The sequence below is a fragment of the Citrus clementina genome, unplaced genomic scaffold (assembly GCF_000493195.1).
Source record: "Citrus clementina cultivar Clemenules unplaced genomic scaffold, Citrus_clementina_v1.0 scaffold_5, whole genome shotgun sequence".
NCBI classification, from domain to species: domain Eukaryota; kingdom Viridiplantae; phylum Streptophyta; class Magnoliopsida; order Sapindales; family Rutaceae; genus Citrus; species Citrus x clementina.
The window spans coordinates 1565283-1577510 of NW_006262201.1; the positions used below are offsets into that span (position 1 = coordinate 1565283).

The 12228-nt window shown below is 38.1% G+C and overlaps 1 protein-coding gene across 1 annotated transcript; it reads right to left on the reverse strand.

The window, feature by feature from the left end:
• Nucleotides 1–889: 889 nt before the first annotated feature.
• On the reverse strand, nt 890–5323 carry LOC112097654 (putative disease resistance RPP13-like protein 1). Its single transcript, XM_024182921.1, has one exon. It carries the CDS (start codon nt 5279–5281, stop codon nt 890–892), a length of 4392 nt encoding a protein of 1463 aa, XP_024038689.1. The 5' UTR covers nt 5282–5323.
• Between the last annotated feature and the right edge of the window lie 6905 nt (nt 5324–12228).

Below are 12228 nucleotides of genomic sequence, written 5' to 3' on the forward strand. Positions count from 1 at the left end.
AAAAATTAAAACTATTAAATTATATTTATAAATATTAATAGCAATGGCACAGAAACTATTAAGTTAAATTAAACAATTTTGTAATACAGTCCAGTCCTCGTGCGTTAATATTGTTGCTGATGAGGCAGCTAGTAATTCCTTTGGTGTAAATAATTAACTTTCATATGCACAATATTTAAAATAATCACCAAACAACAATTCACAAGTTACATTTTTCATCTATTACAACAGTGAAAAATATTAATCGCAAAAGTGAAAAATATTTCATTTAACAAGTCCCAATATTGTCCTCCAGCCTTTCTGCACTTCTCTGCTATCAACGGACAACTCCAGATCCATAATCGCAAAAGTGAGGAAGGCAGTCATCCTCTGTTCAATTATCAAAAACTCCTTTTACCATCCATTTCAGTCGTCCACTGTTCAGTCACCAAAAACCAATTTACCATCCATTTCAACGCCTAATTTGAAAAAAGAAAATACTAATAATAATAAAATATTCCAGTCGTCCATCCTTTCACAAATCAAAAATTTCACCAAAAACCAATTTGTCATCTATTTCAAAACAATTTTTGCCAAAGTCCTCTCCTCCTCGGCTAATTAATTCATACATTAATACAGTCCTCCTCTGCTGAATAATGCAAACCCGTTACGTTATTCTACCGTTTCTTAAATTTAAAGCATTCCACCATTTAATAAAAAAATTCAAAAACCCATTATATACAATACAAAAAGCCCACCGACACCAAACCATATTAATTTAAAATAGTTTTCAATTGAGATTTGAATTTTAAAATTACATACACATACACACCCGATTTAAAAAAATAATAATAACTCTAACAATAAAATATTTCAGCCGTCCTCTGTTCAATCACCAAAAACTCATTTGTCATCTAATAGCAACAAAAGGTATATGGGTTAACAAGTCCCAATATTGTCCTCCATCCTTTCTGCACTTCTCTGTTATCAACGGACAACTCCAGATGTATAATTGCAAAAGTGAGGAAGGCAGGCCCTTCTCCGGAAAGTATTTGAGCTTGGGACATCCCCGGAGAACCAATTCAGTGAGGTTTCGAAGATCAACAATTGAAGAAGATAGGCGTTCCAGATTTGGAAAATCTTCAATCCGCAGAGATGTTAGAGTGGCAGGAAGAGGAAGCACGGTCCCTAATCTTTTGTCCTCTAGTGGAAATGACACCATGTCGTCATCGCATCCGTCGATTATGAGTTCTCGCAGAGAGGAGAATCTGTGAAATCCCCGTCCCCGCTCAATCATTGACTTCCAAATCTCCATATTACCCCGAATATGAAGTGAATGAAGGTTGGTGGGAAGGCCATCATCTTCTTCAAGGCTTGGAAGGTCACCTCCTTTTATTCTTAATTCTTGAAGAGAGGTCAGATTGTGCAATCCCTTGGGTAAGGCCTCTAGTCTCTCACAATTAAATATCACCAGCCCCGTGAGTTTCGCACAAGGCAATCCCCCTTCGGGAAAGGACACCAGATTTCCACATTCCTCTATGCTAATCTCTCGAAGCTGGCGGAGATTATGTAAACCACTCGGTAAAATTTTCAGATTTTCACAATTAGAAATACTGATTGTTTCAAGAGATGTGTTGTCCAACCTTTCTGCTATTGACTCCAGCTTTGGACAATCCCAAACATAAAGGGACTTAAGAGACTGAGTTAGATTGCCAACTTCAACGGACTCAAGCGTGGCACGTAACTCGTTTTTTGAAAATATACATGTCAGAGATGGACAACTCTCAATTTCTAACTTCTCAAGAAGAGATGATGTGTAACTTCTGCTGCTGCTACTCTGGATGCCCTCTTCCACTGTCAAAGTCCTTATATTATCGCAACGGCGGATCTGCAACTTCTTAAGGCTCGATGGTAGCTGGACAGCAGCAATATATGTCAACGATCGGCAATCCTCAATCTTCAAGATCTCGAGAGACGAATTGGTGTCGCACATCCATGCCTCTGGTAACGATTTCAGTGCATCACATTCTCTAATCTTAATTCTCCTCAACTTGGAAGGCAGAGCAACCTCAGGAAAGGAAACAAGGGAACTGCACTTGCAGATTTCTATCTCTCTCAAGGAACTCAGGCTGAGCGATGATTGTGGCAGCTTCACAAGGCCTTCGCAATTACTCAATTTTAGATATTCAAGTCTGCATGACAACTCGCAGAGCTGCTGTTGTTGGTCTTTCTCTTCCTCCGCCACCAAGGATTGAATTTTGGGACACCGTCTAATCGTCAGTCTTTTGAGAGAGCAAATGTCTTGCAGTAATTCGTTATGACTCTTCCATATATATGTTTCATTTTTAATATCTTTTATCTCCAATTCTTCCAGTTTTGGTATTCGCGGCTTCAATGGCCCTGCGAGAAACACTTGATTTGATGTATCTCTACAAACCACTGAATTCTGTGAGCCGAGATGATCAGTTGCACTTCTCCACACAACCTTTTTACATCCACCAATTTCCATTTTGCAAAGAGCTGGAAGACTCGTCATTGAAATTGACAATTCTTCACATTCTCCAATAACAAGCATCTCCAATGCAGGAAGGTGCTCTGGAAATGTTCCTTGCAGTTTAGAACATCTTAAAATGTGAAGCTCTCTTAATTTAGGAAACCGTTCAACTCCCTGACTGGATCCATGAGGAATCCACTCTTCCCACTCTTGCAGGTCTTCAAAACGAAGAGTCTCCAAGCATGGAAATGGAATTGGAGAGTCATCCCCATAGAACTCTAAACCCAATCTCTTTACTCTACTCATTCCATGAACTGTAAGATGCTTTAGAGAGGGCAGTTGCCCGACTGACGGCAGGGCAGTGCACATGCCGCAATCTTCAAATTTAAGTGTTACTAAATTTAAGAATGAGGAATCTCCTAACCATGTTGGAAATTTTGTACCTCCATAGCCACAGATACCAAATTGTTCCAGATTTTTATGGGGTTTGAGCATGTCAAGCACACCCATTTCAGTTTCTGCCTCCCTTGAAGATGAACCATCGGTGCTGCAAGTCCAATTAAGCGATAATTCTCTAAGATTCTTCTTTCCATCCAACCGAGCCTCCTTTGCATCACCAACGTCTTTTACATTCTCTAATTTTGAAATTTTAAGTGTCCCGTGAAGATGTATCAATGACTTTAGCTCTCGTAACCCAGAACCATTGTCTTTTCCCACAGCAAAATTACCCAGCGTTTGAAGACAAGTCAGCTTACCAATTCCCAGTGGCATTTCCTCCAAGGAATCTGTATTTGAATTATTGAGATGATGCAATTTGATGAGATTTCCCATGTCTGCACACAATTTCTTCAGTCGTCGACAGCCCTCCAACAGAAGGGTGTGCAAGTTGTAAAGCTTGCTGACTGATTCAGGCAGAGTTTTAATCTCAGTTCCAGACAGGTTAAGGTGCCTTAAATACCTCAAATCACCAACTGAATCCGGCAGCTCGGCGATGCAATATCCACGCAGAGAGAAGACCCTTAAGCTTTGGAGTTTGAACAACATAGGAAGAATGCTACGAGCCAAGACTCCATGCCGACTATGTAACATCACTGGTAAAAAAGTTCTCAAATGTTGGATATCATACAATTTCTCAAACCTTTGAACACCATCAAAATCTCCACGAATGTATGATAGATGACGAAGATTTCTAGAAAAACATTGTTGCTTGTTAACCTCCGAGGTATACTCCAGTGTGAAGTATGTCTCCCCTGCAGCCCAACGGGCAAGGTCGTTGATAAGATCGTGCATAACAAATCGTGATATACTGTTGCTCGATTGCTGGAAAAAAGATCTTCCACGTAGCTCTTGAAAGAACTTTCGACCGAGATCTTCACTAGGATTCCCACTCTCTCCGTGATCCAAGAAACCCACAGCACTCCATAATAAAATTATCTCCCCCTCTTCAAATTCATAATCCTTTGGAAACAATGAGCAATACGCAAAGCATTGTTTCAAAGGTGCCGAAAGATAATAGTAGCTCACTCTAAGCGCCGGCATAATGTCACATCTCTCTTCTTGCAATTCCCATATCTTGGTACTAAGCACTCTCTCCCAATCACACCTATCATCTTTTCCTCGCAAAAGTCCTCCAAGTGTTTGCGCTGCCAAGGGCAAGCCATCGCATTTGGCCACTATCTTCTTGCCAATTTCCTCCAATAACTTATCTGACGCCAAAGAATGTTGAGCAAATACAGCTAGACAATCATCAATTGACAACTTTTTTAATTGATAAGCTGAGGCAGTTCCCATGATGTCTGCAACCTCTTGATTACGAGTTGTGACAATAATCTTACTTCCCTTCGCTCCAGCTTCAAACGGACGGCTGAGGCGAACCCAATCATTGTAATTCTCATTCCAAACGTCGTCTAAAACAAGCAAAAATTTCTTTCCAGATAACTTCTTCTTCAGCTCCTCTTGAAGCAAATTTAAATCACTGTCATCAATAGTCTGCTTGGTAACGGATCTTAGAATTGTTTTTGTTAGCCCCTTAACATCGAAATCCTCAGAGACACAAGTCCATGCCTTGGGATCAAAATGATCCTGCACTCGCTTATCATTGTAGACAAGCTGAGCAAGAGTAGTTTTGCCCAGCCCGCCCATACCTATAATAGGAATAACAGAGAATCCACCATCGTTGCTTAAATCATCCCTCAACAGCAGTTCAACAACATCCTTCTTTTCTGTTTCCCTGCCATAGACGTTGGCTCCAGTCACTAAAGAGGTTGTCTCTAGCCTTTGACTGGCTTTTTTGGACCCTCCAGCTGAACTTACGTTCAAACCCAGCGAGTCTTTCTGTGTCACAATTTCTTGAAATCTGTCGTTGATCTCTTTGATTTTGGACATCAAGGCATAATCGAACTGAATCGATTGTGGAGTAAAAGTGGTGCAGCAAGTAGGAATGAGCTTCCGCAACTTACTTGTTCTTGTACGACTGCTACTGGGTTGATCCTGAGCCGCAGCTGGATCTCCATTTCCAAGCAGCAACTTCCTCCGGAAAGCCTCAGTTTGAAACTCATCCAACAAGTCTTCAACATCATATGCCAAGTCCTGAAGCTTGCCAAGCCACTTCTTCACAAACTGATTAGTCGTCTTCTTCTCCTCAGCATCATCAAGCACCGCCTTGATCATCTCCAACATATTCACCCACTTCATCAGATCGGCCTTGATTTGCTCTTGGCGTGCAAAAAACAGAATCCCCTCTGAAGCTAACTTATTGACCAGCAAATCAACGGACGCCGTAAGGATTGCCTCTCCGATGATTGACATTTTTTTTTCTTTCTTCTCTCTTTTTTTTTCGCAAAGAAAGAAGCAGAATTTTGAGTTTTGAAAAGCAAAATGAGAAAATTGAACAGAAAGTGTGAAGGGTCAAGCAAAATGCAGGTAACAAGTCTTCCACTTGCTGTTTATTCCAGAATAGAGCCCACCACCCATTAATAATTTAGCAATTCACCAATCACCAATCACCAGTCACCAGTCACCACCACTCGTTGCCAGATTCAATAAATATAAAATCGCAAGTTGATATTTGTAGGGTCAAGCAACATTAATCCAGTGTCCGGGTAAATACTGAATAAAGAGGAAAATGGAATGTATCTACTACGAACCTTCGCTTTACAAGTCTTCAAAGTCATAAACTATCAAAACGTTTCTCTCTCTGTCTTCAAAGTCCTACAATATTTTTATAATCACACAATGATAATTTCAATTATCATGTTATATTAATGTCATGTCAAAATAAATTATAATAAAATTTTAGCCGAATATAGTAAATTCCACTTATTTATTAAATATATATATATATATATATAATAAAATAATAACACAATTAATATGTTATCAATCAAATAAAAACTCTAATGTGAAAACAAAAACTGTCCCACCACCAACAATTTAGCAAGCTTCACTTTATTACACTACAAGTGAAAACAAAAACAACAGCTACCACCATCAATAATTTAGCAAGCTTCAAATGCTTGTGCTTGTCTGCTTGACGAACTGCGCATGGGTGGACCAAGCATCATTGAGCAATTCGAAAAAAATTAAAAAAGAAAATCAGTGCCCAGCAAAGAGAATCCATTGATACGCACATCTGTCTAACATTTAGAAAATAGAAGTAGAAATTGGAACTCACTTTATGGCTCATATGCAATACACGTATCAATATTTAACTAGAGTTCACACAAACACACGCACGTGTGTGTGTCTAATTTTAATTGAGAGATAAATTAAACATAAATACTTAGATGTTTCTAAATGATTGAATAATGATATTATTGATATTTATAAATTTCTAAGATGCGATAATTATGTGGGGGACATATATTTATGGTTATAGAAAATGGCGGTAAAAATGGTACAAATCTAATATAATAAAAAAGTATAAACTGCAGTAAATTAATGTTTATTTCAAAGTACGTTTTAAATATCACTTTTCTTAATACGTTATTTGCTCCCACCGATTAAGTTATGCTTATGGATTAAGCAAATATTCATCTAGGATACAATAAAGCGATAATTTGTTTGTTTACGTTGTATATCAATGAAAGCAAACATGAATATTCTTGAATGTTATAAGCCTACCGAGAATTAATATATTATTCTTACAAAAAAATAATATGTTGGATATTTGATGCATAAAAAATAAATGTTAATTGATGAAATTCTTTTGAAGAAAGAGGACTAGAAAAAAATGGTGTAGGATCATTTTATTCATGTCTAATTGACATTTATTTTTATGAATGTGAGGGTATTTTGGTAATTTTATGGACACAAGAGTTGTGTGTTGTGGATAGATGTTCGTTTTGAACTACATTGCGTGCAGTTAGTCGTATTTCACATTTATGAAAAGTAACTATGTCGTTTCCTTGATTAGGAGAAACTGCGAGTGAGAACCAAACAGCGAATATGAACGATAGTCGAGTTTAAGCATTGTCACTATGAGTGAAATATGCAAACTCATTTTCATATTTTATTATGATTTTAGAGTGTAGTAAACCATATTTGCAAAATAAGATTTTAATGCTCTAATTTAATGATTTCTAGAATAAATTTGATTTACGTATTGGTACATTATTAAAATTTTATGAATATTGGTTTTCCCTATCGATTTTGAGTAAAGTATAATAGTATTTTGAAGAAAATAAAAGTAAATTTAAAGTATGTTAATGGAAAGAAAAGAAGACTTAATGTACGATTAAAAATGTGTTATGTACGTGTATAAAAATTTGGTATTAAAAATCGTGAGACAAAACCCTCTCCCTCTAGTTACAATGATACAACTTAGATGAGAGCCCTTTGGGACCCCTCTGAACACATAGAGAGGTTAATAGGTTGTGTTTTTTTTTAGTGTTTTTACCTTTTGGAAGCTTATGCATGCTGTAGGATAATAAAAGAGATTCAAGATACAAATAAGATAGAGGCCTTTGAGCCAGTCTGAGTGCACATAGAAGCTTTGGATCATGTATTTAGGTGCTTTTGTCCTTTAAAAACTATTTTATGTATGCAGTATGATGAGATATGATGATATATATGAGATATCCCTTCATTGATCTATCCTTTCATACCAAATTAAAAATTGTTCGTGTTACTGATGAAAATCATGATAACATTATTAGAGAGCTTTTTTTTTTCTTTTTCCCTTCCACTTTTTCTGTTTTGTCCTTTTGTTTGATTGGGCGTAATGAAACAGATATAACAAGGGACCAAGCATGACCTATATATATCTTCAACAAGCAAGGAAACAAGGGATTGAATTTGATGTGTCACAGCACAATAAGTTAAATCTGGACAAACAAGACAAATATAGAAGCATCTAATCCACCAAAGGATAGACATGGGACTTGACATGAAAATAAATACAGACACAAACATAAACATTTACTCCTCCAATGATTGTTTCAATATCTTTATCCTTGATATTTGCTCACTTTTATAAAATATAAATTTGCTGGTAAATTTTTTATACCTTCAACAGTTTTCTAACTTATGAGAAAAAAATTATTTAAAAAAAATAATACAGAGAAAAATTAAAAAAAAACTGCTAAAGAGACAAAATAATGTCAGAATGCTGACAAAAATAATGTTAAAATTAACTCGTTTTAATGTGTTGACAATTGAGTGATTATTATTAACTTAAGTTTGTTTAATTATCAATTGAGTGATTATTAGGCCGAATTGATAAAGAACTTTTAATAATATATGAAATCTCTTTTTTCATCAATCATGTCTCAAAATGGTTGGCGAGTAAGCAATGTTTGGCTTGTCCAACTGCATTGTCGTGGCCTTGATATTTTAACCTAATAATGCAATAAGGTGATGATCTCATTTGCTTTATGTATAAGTTATCCCGATTTAATTTAAAACAGATGTTTCATTCCCTGTTGTTTGAATTTTACAAGTTTTTACTGTATGTACAGCAATTATTACCCTTACAAATTTAATTGGCGGTTTAATCGCTAAGCATGAATAATGATATGATCTAACATACAACTTTATGTTTAGAGTGAAGTACCCATATTTAAAGGTTTAATAATATATGAAATCTCTTTTTTCCTTCAATAAAAATACATATCTCCCACGTATAATTTTAAGTGAGACGAACGTAACGCGCGTCTGTATGTCTCTATCCAATAAAATTTTCTCCCATATACATCCAATTTGAAATAAATCAATGGTGATAATGATATTATTACGAGAGTAAAATTACGAAACACATGACATGATTTTATTAAATAATAGTACCTTTAAATCTTTGTCATGGTCAAAAAAAAATTTTGTCACTTTCTTTTATGTCAATAAAAATTAGCTTTTAATAACAAACTTAGGGGACCTCTCTCTCTCTCTCTCTCTTAACAGAGGGGAGGACGCTGGACTTTTATGGTCCGAGAAACTGCTCACTAGTTGGGCGTAATTTTCCTTTTATCTTTCTTTTCTTTCCTTCCAATAGAAATCCAAATTTAAGTAGGGTCTGAAGGCTTAAGTAGAGTTTGGTAGGTGGGAGAGAGCTCTTTCCGAAGAGGTGTGGAGAGTTTGCTAGACATAAGGGTGGATAGTCAAGCTAGGGAGAGAAATCAAGTGGTTTGGGTGGGTGCACTTCATTAAAGCCTTTATAGACTTCTTAAAAGAATGGAAACAGACGAATTAATTAAGAAGTGCAGTGCCATAACGCTTGAAGAAGAAGACGAAGACAAGGTAATTTTTGGGGGTAAAATGAAGGGGAAAAGAGCTAAGATTGTGGCAGGCTGCCTAGTAGGCAAAATCCTTACTACTAGGAGCACTAGTTATGAAGGTGTAAGGGCAGCATTACAACAAGCTTGGCGTCCAGCAGGGGTAGTCAAAGTTGAAAGCTTGCGGAATAAAATCTTTATGTTCATGTTTTCCTTAGAAGAAGACAAACGAAGAGTGCTAGCAGGAGGACCATGGCATTATGATCGTGTCCTTATTGTACTCCAGGAACCAAAGGGGATAGGCAATGTAACAGAACAGCCATTTTCACATGTCTCTTTTTGGGTACAGCTGCATAATGTACCTCTGATGTGTATGGATACTAGTACAATTCGTGAAATTGGCTCTAAAATGGGGAAACTGGAAGATGTAGCAACGGATGCCACTGGAGATTGCTTCGGCGAATATGTCTGAGTCAGAATTTCAATAGATATTACAAAGCGACTAAAGAATATTATCAAAATTTAGCAAGAAGATGGGGGAGAAATCCCAATTGGAGTGATTTATGAGAAGTTACCAGATTATTGCTTTTGTTGCGGCCTCATTGGGCATCAGTACAGAGAGTGTGCAAAATATGGGGGACAACCAAAAGAGGAGATGGCATATGGGGCTTGGTTAAAAGCAGCCCCACTGATAGACCGAATGAGAAGTCAGAGGAATAAAGAGACAGAAAACAGGGAGCAAAAAAGATCACAACAAGAAGTGGTGGAATCAGAGAACACAAGCAACCACAATCCCAAACATCCAAACCCGACAGGTGAAAATAGGGTAGGGTTAACCCAGAACCAGGAAGAAGAAGGTAGCTTGCAAATGGGATTTAAACACGTGGTAGAGGGGCATGGGGAAATATTAATGATTCAGGGGCAGGAACCGAAATGGCGTCAAACTGATAGCAAACGTCAGGCTGGTGCAGCAGAAGAAAAGGAAGATCCTAAAAACTCGAGTCCAAGAGCGGGAAACCAAAAAGGAACAGAAAATTTGGAGGGAAAGGAGTTAAAGAGGCTCTCTAAAATGGATCCAACAATTAACCAGCCCAATACCACAGAGGAGGCCCAAATGAGTTCGGATGAAGATGTGGTGAATGCTGAGTCATATCCAAAAAAGTCTAAGGGTAAATGGAGGCGATGGAAGAATCAAGCCCGAACTTCGAATAAGATGAGGAGTAACCAAGTAGAACCCAGCAATGTCAATCGGACAAGCTGCGACACAAGAATGACAAACCCAAAAAACAAAAGACCAAAGCTAGAAAGTCTAACTGAAGGCACATCAATTCGAGCCCCAAAACATTCTCCCTCAGCTAAGATCAAGCTAAGTGGGGATAGTGCAGCAATGGAAATGATGGAGATGATGGAGGTCACAATGAAAGAGATATCGGCGGAGGCTGGATACCAGCCCCGCCGGAAACAATGAAAATAATAAGTTGGAATGTCCGGGGCTTGGGAAATACCCGGACATTCCTAGCTGTTAAGGACATTCTCCGAGAGCACAAGCCTCATATTCTTTTTGTTTGTGAAACAAAGTTGAAACAGGTGCAGATGTCTAATATGGGGAAATCTCTAGGGTTTGATAACTGTTTAAGTGTAGGAAGAAACGGAATGGGGGGTGGTTTGGCTCTGCTTTGGAATCATGAAAGTAATATTAGCATTGTTTCGTACAGCAATCATCATATAGATGCTGTGGTTAACGAGGTAAATGGGAAGAAATGGAGATGCACTGGCATATATGGCCACCCGGAATCAATGCAAAAAAGGCATACCTGGACGTTACTAAGGAGGCTGGCTGGTTTATTCAACTATCCCTGGTTATGCTTTGGTGATTTCAACGAAATTCTGAACTTGAAGGAAAAGCTGGGGGGCAACGATAGATGCTTGAATATGGTGGCTGAGTTTAGAGAAGCAGTCAACGATTGTAGTTTGGTAGATTTAAGATGTAAAGGTTACCCTTTTACGTGGTCCAACAAGCGATATGGACCCCATTTGATCGAAGAATGACTGGATAGGTTTTTAGGGAGTAAGGGATGGGAGCAATCCTCTTATGAACTTAGTGTTTCCAATTTGAATTCCTGGTGCTCAGACCATAGCCTCGTTATGCTGGAGATGCAAAAGAGGACACAGCTCACTTGGCATAAGAAGAAATCACGCCGAAGATTCCACTATGAGGATATGTGGAGTCCATATGAAACTTGTAAAAGCATTGTGAAGCAGGAGTGGATGAACTGTATAAGCTGGAGGGACAGAGACCCTGTTAATTCTTTCAAGAAAGCAGCTAACAATTCAATGGCCCAGCTGCTGGTTTGGAGCAAGAAGGAATTTAATGGCAGAAAAGAGAAGCTGAATCAGTTGAAGAGTAAGCTATCAAGCATGAAAGGCCAATTTAAGCAATTTGAGGAAGTGAATGAGCTTAGAAGTATGAAAGAACAGATTGAGAGGCTGCTGTTGGATGAGGAAGTGTACTGGAAGCAAAGATCTCGAGCCGACTGGTTGAAGGAAAGTGATAAAAACACGAAGTTTTTCCACTTAAAGGCGTCATCCAGGAAAGGAAGAATCGCATATGGGGGATCAAAAATTCGCAGGATGAATGGATTGAAGATAGTGAGAAGATCGAAAAGGTTTTCTGTGAATATTTTGAAGATCTTTTTGCAACATCCAGCCCTTCGGAGATGCACATAGAAGCTGCCCTTGTAGGAGTGAAGCCGAAAGTTGACTCAGAGATTAATAACCATCTGAATATGCCTTTCACCGCGGAGGAGGTAGCAACTTCACTCTCTCAGATGTGCCCAACAAAAGCTCCAGGACCTGATGGACTGCCAGCGGCTTTCTTTCAGAAGCACTGGAGCTCGATAAAACAAGGGGTCATCACTACCTGCCTCCACATTCTGAATGACAGAGCACTAAAGATGAGCAAATTTCAGCCATTAAAGATATTTTTCAGCTGCAAGTGGTGTTTCGACATGAAAAGTACTTAGGTCTACCATCAATGATAGGGAGGAT